This window comes from Astatotilapia calliptera, chromosome 20, assembly GCF_900246225.1.
Source record: "Astatotilapia calliptera chromosome 20, fAstCal1.2, whole genome shotgun sequence".
NCBI lineage: Eukaryota > Metazoa > Chordata > Actinopteri > Cichliformes > Cichlidae > Astatotilapia > Astatotilapia calliptera.
Window position 1 is genome coordinate 14,437,937 of NC_039321.1, and position 20,608 is coordinate 14,458,544.

General features: G+C 42.7%; 1 protein-coding gene, 1 long non-coding RNA gene and 2 other non-coding genes across 4 annotated transcripts; 1 reads left to right on the top strand and 3 right to left on the bottom strand.

Annotated features, from left to right (window-relative positions):
• Positions 1-5,078: 5,078 nt before the first annotated feature.
• On the bottom strand, positions 5,079-5,197 carry LOC113014038 (5S ribosomal RNA). The gene has a single exon (XR_003270906.1). It is a non-coding gene; the product is annotated as a 5S ribosomal RNA (ribosomal RNA).
• A 1,489-nt stretch (positions 5,198-6,686) lies between these two features.
• Positions 6,687-6,805, bottom strand: LOC113014045 (5S ribosomal RNA). Its single transcript, XR_003270913.1, has one exon. It is a non-coding gene; the product is annotated as a 5S ribosomal RNA (ribosomal RNA).
• A 7,471-nt stretch (positions 6,806-14,276) lies between these two features.
• Positions 14,277-19,339, top strand: LOC113013532 (leucine-rich repeat and WD repeat-containing protein 1-like). The gene is made up of 3 exons (XM_026154528.1): positions 14,277-14,283; positions 17,255-17,364; positions 18,328-19,339. Exons 2-3 carry the CDS (start codon positions 17,266-17,268, stop codon positions 18,478-18,480), a joined length of 252 nt encoding a protein of 83 aa, XP_026010313.1. The 5' UTR covers positions 14,277-14,283; positions 17,255-17,265; the 3' UTR covers positions 18,481-19,339.
• LOC113013533 (uncharacterized) lies at positions 15,183-15,695 on the bottom strand. The gene is made up of 3 exons (XR_003270840.1): positions 15,627-15,695; positions 15,389-15,409; positions 15,183-15,295 (listed from the first exon to the last, which is right to left on the bottom strand). It is a non-coding gene; the product is annotated as an uncharacterized LOC113013533 (long non-coding RNA).
• Positions 19,340-20,608: the final 1,269 nt, after the last annotated feature.

A 20,608-nucleotide genomic window follows, 5' to 3' on the forward strand; every position in this document is an offset into this window, starting at 1 on the left:
TCTCCTTCTTCTTCCTTCCATCATTTCATATATCACTCTCCACTTGCTATGTGAGAACAAGGCACAACTTGCTATTGCAATAAACTATAATCTAATCATCCACACCTAACAACTCTTGCACTTAATCTATAATAAAATGATGACAGAAAAATGTTATAGCACTGCCTTTAGTAGCCTCACACAGCTCCTGCTGTTTCCTCCTCATGTCCTTCTTCAGAATACTGTATATACTATGGGCATCATGGTGCTGATCCAGAATCCTTACATTATTATTTATTACTAGAGCTACAATAATAAAGCAATGAGGAGGGGGAAGTAATAAATATGAAATAATGTCATTATGATGATTCCATTTGTTTCACTATCCACTCTGTGCAGGGCAAAGCTTATTACATGTTTAAACTGTAGAGATACAATAATTTTACTGCTGTAAAATCCAACTTTTGTCTTATTTAAAATATAAATCTAATATAATCTGCTTCTTAATGTATGTTCTTTAAAATACAGCGTGTGTTTTTAATATATTATAATTATAATAATGCATAATTATGTGGACATGCATATTAAATTGTTTTTTAGTGAAATATAATCCCTCCAGAAAGGCAGGAAAAGCCCGGAAACTTACTTTAAAACTAAATATGTTCCCTAAAACGGTGACAGAGCTACAGACCCATGACAGCCTTACACAGGTAGCCAGCAGCTGTGACCAGCACTACATGTGCAGTTAATAAAAGGACAGGTAATGTTTGTCGCGCTGTTGCACACACAGCACGCTCGTTTGTTTCAGTTCGTCAGTTGCAACAAGACAGCTTACCAACGTGTACGTAATAAATCAAAAATCAAATCAAATCAAATCACTTTTATTGTCACATCACATGTGCAGGTACACTGGTAAAGCACATGTGAGTGAAATTCTTGTGTGCGAGCTTCACAAGCAACAGAGTTGTGCAAAATACAATAATGTAAACAAGCAAAATACAAGAATGGCTACATCTGAAACTAATAAATATATGTACAATATATAATAGTATATGCATTTCGTATAATAGTATATGCATTTAAGCTAATAAGCTAATACTCCTGTGTGCTACACACTACAGTGCACGCTGTACACCTACTTACTGGTTGTGTCGCATCAGTCTGTGTCTCTGAGTTAACTTGTGTTTCTCCTACAGCTCCGGACCGCTAAAAATGCGCGTGCTCTTTGTGAGCTCGTTCCCGGCTCGTAACCAGCGCGTTCTGCCGTCAAGGGCGATCATTGGTTAAATGTGATCATGTGACTGATGCAAGCCAGATCCTTTTATTTAGCAAAACTGTGATTAATAGTTAAATATTATTGTTGAGGGGCACAGACAGGACTCCGCACACACACATTAAAAAAAATATATATATATATTTTTTTAAAAAGTTGCCTCAACAAAAGGGCACTTTGGGCACCCATCAGGAAAGGGGCGGGTGCTCAAGCCCCTCTAGCCCCCCCCTCTGCACGTGCCTGCTATGCAGCTCCGCAGACAGGAGATGGCCATCCAGCAGTGGCTTGGCATGCGCTGCCCTGAAGACTAATATGGTGGCTATGGTTACCATCAACGAACACGGTTATCAGGATGGCTATCACCAGGGGTATGGTGATAAAAGGTGCGTGCATTCCAATGATGCACACTGGCCTGCAGCTGGTCCTTGGTGCTACCTTCCTTTGGCCCAAAACCTTTGTGTGTCTTTCCCATCTCCCACCGGGCAGTTGGCACAGACGACTATTTTGTAGCACTTAGTGAAGGGAAGAAAAATGCTTTCACATATCCAGTTCTTTAACATTCCCTATATAGCATAGTACGCTGCTTTATACTTAGCAGCGTCAGATCTGGTTAGTCAGTAAATTTATGGATGAACCTGAAGGTTCAGAAATGGATTGCATACTTTAGTTTTTGCCGGGTTTGGTTTTTTTTGTTTGTTTCAACTTAAAACATTATTGCATCGTCTGTCATCTCTAACTGGCTTTTTTAGGTCAGACTTGCATAGTTTCAGCACACACGTTGATTTTGTAGATAATAGAACATTTTTATTGGACATCTGTTGCATTTGAAGTGCAGTTACCAATAATATTATTAAAAGCATCACATTATTTCTCTTTTGTAAAGTTTCTGTTGCTATACATTGTTTCTATTTATTCTTTGTTTCTATATGGCTATATGAAAATAAACATTTGTTTACTACCAGGTCCTTTAAATTATTTGTCTCACTTTCAGTGCCAATGCGCTGCAATAATCTTTTGAGCAACACCTCCCCCTAGTGGCAAAACTGGAAAAATATTTCCAAGTATATTTTAGTGGTCATGTAATGATTGAAACAACCTGCCGTACTTGTAATATCTACAGTAGTTTCAGACCTTCTCAACTTACTGTCCCCTCAATGCAATCACATTTGCAAAAACACTTTGCGAGTAAGAAGGGCTTGAATCCACCTACCCATTTTCTTCCACTTATCCAATTAAGGGCATGGGGAGGCTGGAGCATCTCTCAGCTGCCATAGAGCAAGAGACAGAGTTTGTATTAAACATGGCCAAAGTGTATGTACAAGTGAGTCTTGTTCATTTAAAGCTTAGACATCAGACTGCGTTACAGTCTCTTTTCTCTTGGATCTGTATAATGTTAGTGGGTGTGGAACACTGTTATTCAGCAGGTGGGTAAACTATCTAAGAGTTGGCTTAAAGGAACTGATAGGGAGCTAAAACAGCTATCAAGCATGTGCAAAGTAATAGAAGAAAAACATGGAGTTAGAGCAGCTAGTACCCTTTAGGTCTTCCTCCAGAAAACCTCAGTATTTAAATAAATGCACAAATTTATGACAAGACATCAGCGATTGTATTAAATTGCATTACTTGCACAGAAGTAAAACAACTTGCCATTTATTTTACAAGAAAATGCATTCACACGTGAGGATTTTAATGGCACAAACAACAATCTTTAGACAATGTTATTTTACAGTTTAACAAGAAAATATTCAAGCCCCAAGTAAGAGAGGCAGGGAGTTTGTGGTGCTGACAGAAAGTCAGGCATTAGTGGCAATTATGTCAATACCACTTATTCTGGCTCAGAAAATAAACAAATAAAAAAATAAACTGCCTCTTCCACAGTACAATACAAACTGAATTCATCATAGTGTGGATAAAGATTCAAAATCACCACAATTTCAAACAAATCTATTATCAAAACAATCCTGAAACTGCAGTTTCTGGTCCTTAGACGTCCAGCACCAGCAAGCAGTCAAATAGCAGCATGTACAACAGGAATCATGTAAAGAAATACACTGTCCATAAAAGGAATCCATAATGAATCCAAAAGTATCACTTATTTTCCAACAAACAGCGTTGCTGGTACTTTCCCCCATATGAATGACAGCAGTCATCCACAGACAGGCACGTTTCCAAAATATACACATTTCGCTAATTCTGTTATTAAACACTTTGTTTTTAATACTAGGAGTCTATCATATAATCTATCAACAGTATCTTTCACCGTTTACCTGCTTATCACTGTTCAAATAAATGCTTTCACAGACAATCTGTGACCATGTTCCATCCAGTCAATTGTCCAGTTCGATATCAGCAGCAGGAAAGATGCAGAGTATCCTCTGGATACTTGGGAGTGAGCTCTATCATTACTACAAGGACTCTTCATCAGAAACACTGTCTGCATTTGCCTTTGTCAGGAGCTCGAGCTCCTCACTGTCCTGCCACACAAAAAGAGACAAGGCATCCAGATATGAAGATGAACAAGTGATCAAATCCAGTGGACAAATCTGCAGACATTGAGGCACTGTGCACATCTTTTTCTGGTCTTCAGAAAGTGGAGGGGCAGTATTTACTCCCCGAAAAACACCGGGAAGTACCGTGCATTTTTAAAGCCACGGCTGCCCAATGGAGAGGGATATTTTTGTTTAGTGCTCTAGCAAAGAAACAAACACCTGAAACCTGGCCATTTCAACCTGACCTTTACAGGGTTTTCTTCAATCAGAACAGGACGCTGGGGATGAAAAGAATTCCCAGGAAGTAGCCACAGACCCTGGTGTGGTGTAATTGGCCTCAATAGCAACTAATGCCCTGGTGTGGTGTAAGTGGCCTCAGCCAGCAGCCACAGGCCCTGGTGTGGTGTAAGTGGCCTGAGCAAGAGCCACAGGCCCTGGTGTGGTGTAAGTGGCCTGAGCAAGAGCCACAGGCCCTGGTGTGGTGTAAGTGGCCTCAGCCAGCAGCCACAGGCCCTGGTGTGGTGTAAGTGGCCTCAGCCAGCAGCCACAGGCCCTGGTGTGGTGTACGTGGCCTCAATAGCAACTAAGGCCCTGGTGTGGTGTAATTGGCCTCAGCCAGCAGCCACAGGCCCTGGTGTGGTGTAATTGGCCTCAATAGCAACTAAGGCCCTGGTGTGGTGTAAGTGGCCTCAGCCAGCAGCCACAGGCCCTGGTGTGGTGTAAGTGGCCTCAGCCAGCAGCCACAGGCCCTGATGTGGTGTAAGTGGCCCCAGCCGGTCACTCAGTCCCTGGTGTGGTGTAAGTGGCCTGAGCAAGAGCCACAGACCCTGGTGTGGTGTAATTGGCCTCAATAGCAACTAATGCCCTGGTGTGGTGTAGGTGGCCTCAGCCAGCAGCCACAGGCCCTGGTGTGGTGTAAGTGGCCTCAGAAGCAAATAAGGCCGTGGTGTGGTGTATGTGGCCTCAGCCAGCAGCCACAGGCCCTGGTGTGGTGTAAGTGGCCTCAATAGCAACTAAGGCCCTGGTGTGGTGTAAGTGGCCTCAGCCAGCAGCCACAGGCCCTGGTGTGGTGTAAGTGGCCTCAGCCAGCAGCCACAGGCCCTGGTGTGGTGTAAGTGGCCTCAGCCAGCAGCCACAGGCCCTGATGTGGTGTAAGTGGCCCCAGCCGGTCACTCAGGCCCTGGTGTGGTGTAGGTGGCATCAGCTAGCAGCACAAGACATTGGAAAACAGCCAAAAGCAATGTCGTTAATGTGCCCTCATTAATGGGCAGCTGCTTTTGGTCTTTTAATACACCCCTTCTCTGGATCAAAAGCGGTTCAATGACATGAAAATGAAAGGCTTACAGCACCAGGTATTCCCAGGTAGTCTCCCATCCAAGTACTAACCAAGCCCAGCCCTGCTTAGCTTCCGAGATCAGACGAGGTCGGGCGTGCTCAGGGTGGTATGGCCGTAAGCTGCTGGCCCCAGCACAATGTCTCAATTTATGGATTCAACTGATTAGGTGGCAAGTACCTGAAGTTACGAAGACAATCCTTTAACCATACCTGCATGTTTGCATAATACCCTAACCCAAAGGCTCAGTTTAGCATTTATCTAACAGCACAGGCCCTGGATTGTTGAAGATGGCCTCAGGAACCAGCACAGGGCCTGGTGTGTTGTACATGGCCACAGCTAGCAGCACAGGGCCTGGTTTGGTGAAGATGGCCTCGGCCAGAAGCGCAGGACCTGGTGTGATGTGAGTGGCCTGAGCAAGAGCCACAGGCCCTGGTGTGGTGTAAGTGGCCTCAGCCAGAAGCCACAGGCACTGGTGTGGTGTAAGTGGCCTCAGCCAGCAGCCACAGGCCCTGGTGTGGTGTAAGTGGCCTCAGCCAGCAGCCACAGGCCCTGGTGTGGTGTAAGTGGCCTCAATAGCAACTAATGCCCTGGTGTGGTGTAAGTGGCCTCAGCCAGCAGCCACAGGCCCTGGTGTGGTGTACATGGCCACAGCCAGCAGCCACAGGCCCTGGTGTGGTGTAAGTGGCCTCAATAGCAACTAAGGCCCTGGTGTGGTGTAAGTGGCCTCAGCCAGCAGCCACAGGCCCTGGTGTGGTGTAAGTGGCCTCAGCCAGCAGCCACAGGCCCTGGTGTGGTGTAAGTGGCCTCAGCCAGCAGCCACAGGCCCTGGTGTGGTGTAAGTGGCCTCAGCCAGCAGCCACAGGCCCTGGTGTGGTGTAAGTGGCCTCAGCCAGAGCCACAGGCCCTGGTGTGGTGTAAGTGGCCTCAATAGCAACTAATGCCCTGGTGTGGTGTAAGTGGCCTCAGCCAGCAGCCACAGGCCCTGGTGTGGTGTAAGTGGCCTCAGAAGCAAATAAGGCCGTGGTGTGGTGTAAGTGGCCTCAGCCAGTGCCACAGGCCCTGGTGTGGTGTAAGTGGCCTGAGCAAGAGCCACAGGCCCTGGTGTGGTGTAAGTGGCCTCAGCCAGCAGCCACAGGCCCTGGTGTGGTGTAAGTGGCCTCAGCCAGCAGCCACAGGCCCTGGTGTGGTGTAAGTGGCCTCAGCCAGCAGCCACAGGCCCTGGTGTGGTGTAAGTGGCCTGAGCAAGAGCCACAGACCCTGGTGTGGTGTAATTGGCCTCAATAGCAACTAATGCCCTGGTGTGGTGTAAGTGGCCTCAGCCAGCAGCCACAGACCCTGGTGTGGTGTACGTGGCCTCAATAGCAACTAATGCCCTGGTGTGGTGTAAGTGGCCTCAGCCAGCAGCCACAGGCCCTGGTGTGGTGTAAGTGGCCCCAGCCGGTCACTCAGGCCCTGGTGTGGTGTAGGTGGCATCAGCTAGCAGCACAAGACATTGGAAAACAGCCAAAAGCAATGTCGTTAATGTGCCCTCATTAATGGGCAGCTGCTTTTGGTCTTTTAATACACCCCTTCTCTGGATCAAAAGCGGTTCAATGACATGAAAATGAAAGGCTTACAGCACCAGGTATTCCCAGGTAGTCTCCCATCCAAGTACTAACCAAGCCCAGCCCTGCTTAGCTTCCGAGATCAGACGAGGTCGGGCGTGCTCAGGGTGGTATGGCCGTAAGCTGCTGGCCCCAGCACAATGTCTCAATTTATGGATTCAAGTGATTAGGTGGCAAGTACCTGAAGTTACGAAGACAATCCTATAACCATACCTTCATGTTTGCATAATACCCTAACCCAAAGGCTCAGTTTAGCATTTATCCAACAGCACAGGCCCTGGATTGTTGAAGATGGCCTCAGGAACCAGAACAGGGCCTGGTGTGTTGTACATGGCCACAGCTAGCAGCACAGGGCCTGGTTTGGTGAAGATGGCCTCGGCCAGAAGCACAGGGCCTGGTGTGATATGAGTGGCCTGAGCAAGAGCCACAGGCCCTGGTGTGGTGTAAGTGGCCTGAGCAAGAGCCACAGGCCCTGGTGTGGTGTAAGTGGCCTGAGCAAGAGCCACAGGCCCTGGTGTGGTGTAAGTGGCCTGAGCAAGAGCCACAGGCCCTGGTGTGGTGTAAGTGGCCTGAGCAAGAGCCACAGGCCCTGGTGTGGTGTAAGTGGCCTGAGCAAGAGCAACAGGCCCTGGTGTGGTGTAATTGGCCTCAATAGCAACTAAGGCCCTGGTGTGGTGTAAGTGGCCTCAGCCAGCAGCCACAGGCCCTGGTGTGGTGTAAGTGGCCTCAGAAGCAAATAAGGCCGTGGTGTGGTGTATGTGGCCTCAGCCAGTGCCACAGGCCCTGGTGTGGTGTAAGTGGCCTGAGCAAGAGCCACAGGCCCTGGTGTGGTGTAAGTGGCCTCAGCCAGCGCCACAGACCCTGGTGTGGTGTAATTGGCCTCAATAGCAACTAATGCCCTGGTGTGGTGTAGGTGGCCTCAGCCAGCAGCCACAGGCCCTGGTGTGGTGTAAGTGTGCTGTTGGATAAATGCTAAACTGGCTAAACTGAGCCTTTGGGTTAGGGTATTATGCTGCGTTCGGTGTGGGAGGCCGCGCCTCGTCCCATCGCTTCAATTCCAGCGGTCAGCTTAGGGGGGGTTTGAACAGCTGGTTCCGCTCTCTTATTTCTCCGATAAGTCAGGGCCAAGCCAGCTCCGATCAGCAAGAACCCTGTTATCATGGTTCCGAATAGGTAAAAGTTAGCTTCATACCTGAGAGATGGTACCTTCAAATTCGTCCTCCATGGTGCTTCTATCACTAAAACAATCCGCTGCTGTACTCATGATCACATGACTTAGATGATTCTGATTGGCTGCTCAAATGCTCATTAGGGGTGGAGCATTTTTATAACATTAGTTACCATAGGGCTTTGGAGCGTGATGTAACGGGGTGGGCGTGGAAAGGATTTTGGCCTGATGCGCCATTTTCGTGGTCAAAATATATGGCGTTATTTTTGTGCCACTATTCTGAGCGCACGTAAAAAAAATTTTGAACCGTCTGAGCTAGTGATGGCCAAATGAAGCTTTCTGAAGCACTGAAGCTTGTATTGAAAAACGGTTCACTACTCGAAGCTTTTCAACACAGTCCTCTCTGGTGACATCTGGTGGCCAAAAATATGAAGAGCAGCTTGAATCCACAAAATAAAACCAACCGCTTCATTATGATTGCCCACACTACAGAGTGGAATCCTGTCTGATATTGGGCCTCCGTTGTGTTGCTTTGAACGTGTATTTTTTGGTGGTTAAAATGTGTTTTATTCGTTTAATAAATAGTTTTGACCAGTAAACTCTCCTTGTTTAAACATGCACCATGGTGTGGTCTTTCTTTGCTTGTGACTTCTTGATGTTGGTAAATACAATAATTGAAAAATACCGCGTTACATATATATACATATAATAATGTAAAACACATTATGGAGTATGCTTCTGCTGTGAGGTCTTGCCTCCATGCAGGTATGCAATTAATCGCCGGAGGGGTGTATTTATAAATAATATTATATTAAGGAAATTTTCCCAGACATATTTTTGACCTGGGGGTAGAATTGATTGTGAAATGGAAAAGGAAAATGCTTATGAACTTGCAAATTAAAAACATGATGCATTGACGGTAACCCTTTTTCATTTTTATTTAAAAAGAGAATTTGTTCTAGTGTGCGATGGCCGAACCTGTTCCTTTTCGTGGAGATAATTTCTCCTGCCTTAAGGAACATCCCTTCACATGGAACAGAAGACGCTGGAGTGCAGAGAAACTGGTAGAGATGCAGTTATACAGTCTACCTGGGCCTCACAAACTATCAGCTAAAGAGAATAAAGAAATTCAATTGCTGCACATTTGGCAGACTAACATTTTCAGATTAATTAAACAATAAAATATATATTTTTACAACATTACATGTAAAGAGTCAAGTGGAAGTTTTTCTAAAGTTATTTAATGATATTTATATTATGGAAGCAGATTTTTGACATTTTACCTTTTTCCCGTTTTCAGATATGATAAACACGCACAAAACAAAAGCAAACGGCCAGAACACAAAGCTGGAAAACCCACCCGATTGACAAAAATCAACTCAAAATACTCCCACACAACAGAACCTCCTCTATTCCTCGCTGGCTCCAAATCTCTCAGTAGAAATATCAGTGGTTCGCTATCTGTCACCATGAAAACACTCCACAAATCCCGCGAATGATTCGCTTCCTTATAAACCATTGAATCAGACACCGAAGCAGTTAGGTTCTAAATGAAGCTTCGGACATCGCTGATCACGTGACTCTGGCCAAACGAATCAAGCTTCGACACAGTGCTTCCGAAGCAGTGTGTTGATTTTTTTGACACATGCACCGGAGCTTCAGCTTCAAGCGGACCATCACTAGTCTGAGCGCAGGTTCGAGTCCTGGGCCCTGTTTCAGGAAGCCGGTTTAGAAAACTCAGAGTGAAAAACGATACGCAGGGTTGAGTAACCCCGAACTGTCCAACTCGGAATATTCGGTTTCAGAAAGGCTGATAACACGTAGTTCAATCAATGCGGAGTTGCTTTAACCCCAAGTGAAACGCGCGGACGAGGATACATAAAGCCCTGATAAGCGGAGCACAGATTAAGCGAGTCACCATGGAGACGGAGGGAAAGAAGGCGCGGTCAATGTATTTCACAGCGCTTGAGGCCGAAATTCTGATGGCAGCATATGCCGATAACATGCAAATTACGCGGAAAAAAGTAACACAGCCTCAGCTGCAAAAGACAGGGAGCATGCATGGCAAAACATAGCCGACAGAGTCAATGCGTGAGTGTTAATATAAACATTGATCTAGGGATTTCCACCCATTTAACACGTTATTTTATCATATGTTATTTTATTTGTTATTTTATACATTTATTTTGTGACGTGATGTGAGCGCAGGTGCAACCCAACAGGCCCCAAACGTTCCTGGCAGCAAGTAAAAATGAAATATAAAAATATAGTCCAAACAGGTAAGGTGTAATTGTATTATGAGCCATAGTGCTTGGTCTGTTTGTCCCATGTAAATCAATTGCAGTTAGAGGCCACATTAATTTTCTTTCTGTAAGCACTTATTGAAATTATCTGAGCACATTACAAGTACATATTTGCTCACTCTGTATGCTCAAATGTGGCCCGTTATAGCCAACAGAAAAAAAGCGGAGGCCCGAAAAACAGGTGGGGGTCCTCCACCACCACCACTCACAGAGGCTGAGCAGTTGGCCCTCAGCCAAAACAGTGGGCGCCCTGTGGCCGAAGGCATCTCTGCGGGGACATCCTCTGAGTCAATAACCCCGCAAGACACAAGTGCCTACATAGGGGGTAAATTCAAAATAATACATGATGTGCATACATCCTTTCTTCATAGTCACCTTTGCAGTGCTACTCATTCATTTGATAAACTCTTTACCATAATGGATTATTTTGTAGTGAAGTTATTTTCCTACTGATTTTGCCTTCCCTCAGTCTTGGTTGTCTTTGAGAGCATAATGACAATGAAGTGTAAGGTGATTGGTATGTTTGTTAATTGCCATTTGGTCCCTTGTAAGTTATAAGTGACCTGTATGAACCTCATATTCTATCAGTTGATGGTGGTGGTGTACTGCATCTGGTGCAGCCTCCTGTTGAGCCAGACCAACATGCAGTTGTGAGTAATACTCCACAGATCATATGAGTTTACAGTAGAACTGCAATGTTGTTTATTTCTTTACTACAGGAAAATAATGAAGAAACATTGACAGCTGTTACAGAGGAGGAAGCAACAGAGACACTTTATGAGGTTTACATCTTTTAATACTTTGTGTACAGGAAACACAGGCGACCAATAAAGCCAGTTGAACAAAAAATCAGTTTATTCTTCTTTCAACATGTTGAGGTGATGGGTCAAAGGAAATGATTGTGACATATGGTGTCTCTGACTGCGCTTCCATCTTGTATGTCCGTGGGAGGGTCAGGATGTTCATGGTTTGGATCACTGCTGATGTTTGGTTCAGAAGGACAGTGTTCTCCTCTAATTGTGGCAATGTTGTGAAGAATCACACATGCCACAATAATGTCACATGCCCTTTCTGGGGTGACCCTGAGTCTTTGCAGGCACTGGAACCGGGCCTTAAGCATTCCGATAGTCATTTCAATTCTGGCTCTTGTCCTGCAATTAGCCAGATTATATCGCTGCTGTGGGCCCGGTTCAGGGTCAGGGTAAGGGGTAAGCAAATAGGGTAAACATGGATACCCCCTATCACCAAGCAAGTAGCCAGTGAACTCTCCTAAGACAGAAGGATACACTTCAGTTCAAATGTCCCTGAAGCAATTGGTCTTTATATATTTTAAAGTATTTTCAACTCACCATGTCCAAATTTTGTGCTCAGTGTACATTCACGGAATATTTGTGAGTCATGGACAGAGCCTGGCCACTTGGCTTCCACATTTGTGATAATGTTGGCAGCATCATATATGATCTTCACAGTGCAGAGAACACAAATTAGCATCCATTACTATGATGAAATAATTTGTTAGTTTGAAATGCTACAGGGAACTATGTACCTGTACATTAATGCTGTGGAAAGACTTCCTGTTCACATAGTGAAGGAAACGGTTTCCAGGGCCTAATCCGTGGATCGACTTCCTTCGAGGCGTGGACGTCTATCAGCAGAGAATGTCCCTTAGTCTGTAACACAGTCAAATAAATTCTCAAGTAACATTCAAGCATGCCATTCAGCGTGTTAGTACGAGCTCGGGAGCAGCTTGGGAGAACAAGAAAACAGAGACTGCTTTAGATTGTCTTCCCAAAGTGACTCAACTTTATTCACAAGTACAACAGTTTATATACAGGGTAAAATTCATGAGACAGCAGATTATCAGTTTAAACCAGTACAGACCAAGATAAGGCAGCATCTTCCTGCCCTTGGGTGAAGAAGCATCCTTTGTGTAGTTTATCAGTTCAGCTACAATTGTGATTATCTCAGCGACATATTTTCAAGGCACAAAACAAAGAGTTCTTACATTAGTGAAATCTGAAACAAACCATTTGGCCTCAACAGGCGTCTCCTAAAAGATTAAGAAACTAATGTAGCTGAGGGAGTGATCTCTGTGGTATTTCAACCTTGTAACAGCCTGTGATTCTCACACATCAATTCTTGGGTCAAAGAGAAAAATAACTAAAACAAAGGGGCCTTATTGAATGACAGAGTTTTCCTGCATAATGTCACTATAAAACAATATCCAGTAAATGCTCCCATGGTACTAAAATACCTAACACATAGTCTCCTTCATTTACTGGAGGAGCAATGATTGGAATGTGAGTGCCATCTATACAGCCAATCACGCCTGGGAACCCTGAAAATAAATGTAAAATTTAAGTAGTAGTTCAAGTATCACCACATCATGAATTAAGTTTTGTTCATCCTGATACCTGCAATTTTGTGGAATCCCTCTTTGATGAATCTTGTGGGTCTATGACCGGGGAACACCACAAACGAGTGCAGGAGACGTTTCAGTGCAACTGTCACATTCCTGACTGCCCGACAGACGGTAGCCTTGGAAACGTGCTCAGCGTCACCAATATTATACAGAAAGCTCCCGTTTGCAAAAAACCGAAGTGCAATACAAATAATATGTAATGAACTGAGAGCATGTCCGCGATGTGTCACATGCGTAATATATGGCCTGAGGATGTTATCCAAATAACTTATAGATTGTGCTGAAAAACGGTAACGTTCGCACAGAAAATCATCAGGAAATGATAAAATGTCCAAACGCGCTCTGATCACTCTCTCCCGGCGGAGAGCTCTGCGGAGAATTTGGGCTTCACGATCTACTGGCTCTTCAAGGAAGGGACACGCCATGTCTGACACTTCCTACTGTCAGGTTTCCGACAAAGGGGCGGAGACAGTCAGGGTTAGTTGTAGTAAACCTGCTAGGGGGCAGGTTAGCTTCACGGAGTGTGTCGTCATAGTGACTCACTGAGGCTTCATCTGAACTCGCTTTGTGAAACCGAAAACCCAGAGTTTTCGTTAACTCAGGGTATACTTACTCAGTTTTTCCACTAAACCGGCTTCCTGAAACAGGGCCCAGTACTTGGAATGGAAGACGACTCGTTTGGAATCTTTTATGCAATTAAAAATAAACTAAATATAATTAAATTAATATATTAACAGCTTTTAGGAATTGTGTTAGTGCAATGTTTAACTCTTTTGAAATCACAGCTTGTTAAAATGATCTTTGATTTTCCAAATTCTTGCTGGTAGATACTCCAATAAAATAGCTTCAAACAGACGTGGTTATGAACTTATTGACAGCAGTACACTAACTACATGTAAATAAAAATTAACAACCGCAGGAACGTAACAGCTTAATATAATTTGTAGATAACAATTTATAGTTAGATTAATTTCTTATCTGGGTATTGGACATACAAAGTTATGTTGCAATGTAGGAAAAAATTATAAGAACAACAGAATAGTTGGTGCTGATGTCAGAGATAAACCAGGGTGAAAGGCATCGCCATCTGATCAGTGTGATGTGGAGATTAGCAGAAAGTAGGTGGAATAAACCACACTAAGTGTGAGAGAAAAACAATGACAAGTAAAATAGAAATAGAAAAGACAATACTACAAAGGAAATAGTATTATGAATACAACATTTTGTATCTCTGATATGCAGACAGAATCCCAGCCGGTCACAGCATATGGCAGCCCCTTCATGAGCCTGGTAGTGCTGGAGATTTCTTCCTGTTAAAAGGGAGGTTTTCCTTGCTGCTGTCGCCATAGCTTTTGATCTTTTGTGTGAGTGTCTCTCTCTCTCTGTGTGTGTGTGTGTGTGTGGTGGTCATGTTTGTATGTCTTGTCTAGCATTTATTTTTCTTTCCCATAATTAGAACTCCTCGGCTGCAAAGACAAATTTATGGTGGCGATTCTAAGTGTCTTTTGCAATCTTTTTATTCATTTTTAATTTTTTATTAATGATTTGTTGTGTTCCTGTGCTCCATGAATTTACAGTGGATGGAACGTCATTGCTCTGAAACTGAGACCCCTGAAGAGCTGCAACAACCTCCCTGGTTCCAGCTTGATCCACTAACCCTGATTGGAGAACCTTCAAATGAATCCATCTTTTCCATCTTCTCCTAAAAGGTAACAACATGGACTCCTAATTCAAGCCTGTTTCCACTGCCACTCCTCCAAAGTTTGCTGTTATACAACAACCGTTCAGCGAGTAAGAACACTGAATTCTGCTGTCTTTTATAGGATACTGGATCTTGGAAAATAGGAATACCCATTAGGAATTTTATGTGTAACTAATACAACTAACTTAATAACAAGATTTGCACAGCTACCATTAGGAATCATTTTATTTGAAATTATACCTTGTAAAAGAAATCAATAAACTTTGACTCTGTACTATTAAATAAAATGTTGCACAAATGCCCATTTTTTTTCTTTTTAACTAATCTCACATAACTTTATTAATCCCAAAAAGGGCCATTTTTGTCTGCTCATTCACACAACCTATAAAAATTAATGATCATAAATATGAATCCAAACGACCCCTGTCAGCTTTTAGTAGTCTAACAGCTAAAGATTAGTACAAATATATTACATTGCATTTTTTGCTTAGTCTTGGGAACAACAATGAGCATCACATTTGGATTCACCTGTAGTTTTCTTTTCTTGTCTGCAGTTTGAACCACCATAAATATTGATGTTAGACAACCTTTGACATCCCGCATTAACCCAGTGTGAGAATAAAGACACACAATTTTGATATTTGTAAAGAAATAAACTTTATTGATCTTCCTTTTAATCTGCATTTATTTACTTAGATGTATTTGTTGGAATGGAGCAGGAGCAACACCACCACATACAATAATATGGTTGCAGCTGCAACTGCAAGTAGTATCCACCAGGTCAATGGATCCGATAATTGCCAACATGTACACCTAAAACGTTTATGAGGATAAGATGTTAGTGGATGTATTCTTTTATTGTGGTAAGTATCTCTGTGTAACAAAGACAAACTGCTCTTGCCTGCAAAGTTCTCCTCTAGGATCCTCATCTTGTAGGCTCAGACCAATGCGTGCTTCATTGTCAGCATTTTGCAGCTGTATTTCTACTTCATTGTCAGCATTTTGCAGCTGTATTTCCACTGCATGAAGCACAAATAAAAATCTTAGGAATACCATGTGGGACCACTGAATCTCAGGAATCAAACATATGTAGAACTAACACTTGTACATACCTGACATTGTTCTTCCTTCCTCTGCATGTGATGAAGCCAAGTTTCCAAAGATAAGACACATACAGAGGAAATAACCATTACAATCTTGGAAGGATTAGTGATTTTTATTCTACAAGTGGAAGATCTAAATATTAGAATGGAAATTTTGGAAGAATTATTGATTTGTATTCTAAAAATTTGAAGAACTAGAAATTAATATCATAAAAATGAAAGCATTAGTGATTTTGGTTGAACTTACCTTGAAGTAAATCTTTTCCAGTCTGCTGTATTCTGTAGGACACCTTCTTCAAGCAGTGGTACAGGAAGAAGTCTGCATCCTTCAAGAAAAACATGATTTTCATGCAGGACAATGCTCCATCACACGCGTCCAAGTACTCCACAGCGTGGCTGGCAAGAAAGGGTATAAAAGAAGAAAAACTAATGACATGGCCTTCTTGTTAACCTGATCTGAACCCCATTGAGAACCTGTGGTCCATCATCAAATGTGAGATTTACAAGGAGGGAAAACAGTACACCTCTCTGAACAGTGTCTGGGAGGCTGTGGTTGCTGCTGCACACAATGTTGATGGTGAACAGATCAAAACACTGACAGAATCCATGGATGGCAGGCTTTTGAGTGTCCTTGCAAAGAAAGGTGGCTATATTGGTCGCTGATTTGTTTTTGTTTTGTTTTTGAATGTCAGAAATGTATATTTGTGAATGTGGAGATGTTATATTGGTTTCACTGGTAAAAATAAATAATTGAAATGGGTATATATTTGTTTTTTGTTAAGTTGCCTAATAATTATGCACAGTAATAGTCACCTGCACACACAGATATCCCCCTAAAATAGCTAAAACTAAAAACTACTTCCAAAAACATTCAGCTTTGATATTAATGAGTTTTTTGGGTTCATTGAGAACATGGTTGTTGTTCAATAATAAAATTATTCCTCAAAAATACAACTTGCCTAATAATTCTGCACTCCCTGTAGGCTTTACTGTAGAACTGGATGTTTTCACTTTACAATCTAAATTACGTTCCAGGGTTATGATTTTAACCCTCCAGATTGTAGTGAATCAGATAAATAAAACATCCTAAACCAGCGGTCTCCAACCTTTTTTGCGCCACGGACCGGTTTATGCCCGACAATATTTTCATGGACTGGCCTTTAAGGTGTTGCGGATAAATACAACAAAATAAAACTAGTACCGGTACCGAAAAAAAAGAAGATCTATTCATAACACACGTGAAAAGACCCAGGAAAACCGAGTTAACAATAAAAACGATAACAAAATAACGCTGAAAACCGATAAAAACCCTGAAAACCATACATTTCACACCTGAGCCTCAACTCTCGCGGCCCGGTACCGGTCCGAGGCCCGGGGGTTGGGGACCGCTGTTCTAAAGCAAAAATAGATGAGTGCACACCTCGACTGAAGCCACACACTCAGACGTGCAGCTCTGAAACAACAGAGAGGAAAGCTGATGTAACTCAATCACTCTATGCCGTGAACTAATTTAGAAGATCTTGAAATGCAGACAGCTAATGGCCTGAAGGACTTTAAAGTTCATTTAAAGCTTCCTGGTGGTAACTTGTGAAAAACTACTTTAGTGCTTACATGGTAAATGGTAAATGGCCTGCATTTGTATAGCGCTTTTCTAGTCCCTAAGGACCCCAAAGCGCTTCACACTACATTCAGTCATTCACCCATTCACACACACATTCACACACTGGTGATGGCAGCTACATTGTAGCCACAGCTGCCCTGGGGCGCACTGACAGAGGCGAGGCTGCTGGACACTGGCGCCACCGGGCCCTCTGACCAAGAACATCACAGATACTCACCACGTGTACTTTTCTGTGTTCTCATTCCTATCATTAGGTCAAGCCTACATGGTGTGCGGTGATGACAAAGGCAAGATATGGACATACCACATCCCCAACCTCCAGAAGAACAGTTTCCACACTGGGAAAACCATACTGCCCACTGAGGTATCTGTATTTTCAGACAGTAGCTTTCTCTTACGATTCTTGTTTAGAGAAATATCGATTGTTTTTTTTGTTCTTTTTTTTTCTAAAAATGAGTCTATTAAATTAGTCTGGGAGGTAGTTGCAGTCAGACAAAACAAACTCCCAGATTAGTGAACGTTATCCTAATCATCAGTTATACTTTCCTTAGTTGTCCTTGTTTTTACTCTCTTTTACTTTTATGTCTTATTAAAGTTGTTTCACAATCTTAGCTCTGAAAAGTGAAAACACATGGAGCTTCATCCGCCCACTTGTTTGTTTTCCAGCTGGATTTCTGGTGATGTCACAACATACCCAGATCTCAGCACTGGGCTGAAACATTGTCCTTCATGTGTGAATCCACTGAAGTCCCGTAAAGAGAGAGTTCCTTTGTCTTGCACTCAAAAGACATTTAAATTTGCAGAAGCAGTTAATTGTGTTGTTCCTAGAGAAATACACGTGCACAGGAATGCACACAGGAAGCTTACAATAGATAAACACGGGCCATTCAAGTATTATTTTAGCTTCAGCATAATTTCCTCGGATTTTGTCTGCATCTCTGATAACAGATGTGTGCAACCACCATAAATATGAGAGATTTGAGCTGTGTAGTTGATTTTTGTTTCATTTTGGAAGATTACACAATGACCAGCTCTCACGTATAAACACAGGATTATCGCGCACAGGAGTACCTGTGCAGGACATTAAGATAACGTAAAGGATGGAGACATTTTAAATCTACATTTCAATGAAATAAATGTCACTATCCATCTTTACTCTTTAAAGAGAGCTCAGTTTGCTTGCCTCTTTCAGCCTGCACATGAAATGTAAAGACTAGTGAGTTGAGACTTCCGAAGCTTCACGTCGGCCGCGTGTAATGAGATTAAACTTCAGATGCATTTCGCTTTTCTCTCCACTCAGCACTAACATGTTGTTTGTTTTTGGCAGGTGTTGGAGTGGCCGACCCCAGTTAAGAACGGCCACGGCAAGGTAGAAGGCCCCTCCATCAACAGCGTAGCCATGGACCCTGAGCTACGCTATCTAGTTGCCCTTAGTGACAAGAATATGGTGATAGTGTGGAAGAGAGAGGAGTCGCCCTGAGCAACCATGGACTGCACAGCCATAAAGAATCTGAGTGTGCCCCATTACTGAAAATGTGTACATTTTTGCGAGTGTTGATGCTACATCAGCATCTAAAAGCATCACAGACTGAAGAACAAAATAACTCTGTTACTTTTTTTATACAATAGTGTATTATGTGCAGTTTAAACATAAAACTGTAATTTGCAGATGTTTTTGTTTTTACTTAAAGTTGCTGCTGTTATGAGTTACAGGCGATCATAGCTAGGTGACTTTGACTGTGACATAATTATCTGTTGATTTGTCCAGAATGGACAGAAACAGCTCCATTTAGATCTACATGGTTACAATAATGAACCGTGGACTTCAAAATTCAGCTGATGACTGAATTTGTTTTCTTGTTTCTACTCCCTGGCACAGTTTCACAGTTTGGATGTGCAAAGTTTACTTCAGTGTAAAAGTACAAGCGAGCCCAACATTAACAAAGCCATTTAGCTGGTTTAAGTTTAACTTGAATTAGTTAAAGCTTTGTTAAACTTTTTTTAGCAGATCTGTGTGTAATGTCAGAACGGTCACGAGTTCATGTCAAAGAATTATTCCTAACTTTAATGATGTGTTGTTGTAAGGTCTCACCCCTCCCATCACCCTTGTTTCAACCAGTAAGGACCTGGTTTTAGCAGAAAAAGCTGTCCTAGCACACAGCAGATTGTGACTCCACATAATAAGACTGCTCAGTGTCTGTAGGATGTTTTAAGGGCTACAGTTTATCCACATTTTCACTGTAACAAACTTCATGTTTCACATTAAATTGGTTCATTCAGATTTAAGCCGTCAGAGTCTGCGGCTTGTTTCTTTTTTGAAATATATGCTTTGTTGATAAGTATAGTTTTCGAATGTGAATGATTGAGGCTTTTATTTTCCCGTGCTACTTTTTAATGATCAGGGGTCCGTTCTTCGTACCTCGCTAAGTAAGTTAGCTCATCCGGGACTTGCTGTCATAGCAACAGATCCGTAAGTGTAAACCTGCTCGGGAGCAGGCTTACTTCATGTAAACAAGATTAGATCGCGGCCACTCAGGTATGTCCGCTTCATTTATACGAAAGCAACAGCGATATTTTTCCACTGTTTTTCCATAAATAAACATTATCAATGTAACTAAAGATAATGCAGTATTTGATTCTTTTATTGATTCCATACAGATACATACAGGTCATTTCCTAAAAAAAGGGAAATGTACTATTAATCATTCTATTTCATGTATTTGATTATTTCAGATGTAATTCATATTTTAGAGTAGTAATAGTAAATTACTTTGTGTAATCAAGATCAGAGACCACGGCTATAAAAGCGAAGGTGGATTTGGGAAGTCTGTCGGAGCCATGTCCTGTCCGTATACGCGAGCAACCCATTGCGGAAGGTGCAAGATTGATGAGGAGAGTTTTCAGAATTCAGCGTATATTACGGGATAGACAGGATCCTTTAGCTCAGCTTGACAGTGTGCTCATAGAGAGATATCGATTTTTCCGTGAGGGTATTATTCACTTAACCAACTTGTTAACGAGGGGGTGCAGGACCACCACCTGTCTTTTTTTGCTCTGCCCTTTTCTTGGTTGCTGTTATGAACAAACAAACAGATTATTTCAGGGTCTCTTTCCAAGAGACTAAAAGCAATATAAGTGATAAATATTACCATTCTGTAGAATATTCTTATATTTCACTTTTACTTGTTCCCATGTTCTAGTGGGTCCTGTTGTGGCTCTAATGTGAAAGAGGATATAATGTAACATAATATAATATGATATAATGTAATGTAATATAATATAATAAATTTACCCTACCGCCTACCGGTGTTGGCCAGAGGGGCCGATGGTGAGATATGGCAGCCTGGCTTCTGTCAGTCTGCCCCAGGGCAGCTGTGGCTACAACTGTAGCTGCCTCCATCAGTGTGTGAATGTGAGAGTGAATGAATAGTGGCATTGTAAAGCGCTTTGGGTGCCTTGAAAAGCGCTATATAAATCCAATCCATTATTATTATTATTACTATTATTAAATTACTTACGAGTTTAATTTGTCAGCAACTTTCTGCCAGCCCTCTCTCCTTGCTTTTGCAGCCTTTGCAGTGTTCCCTTGCGTTTTAATTAAACTCTGA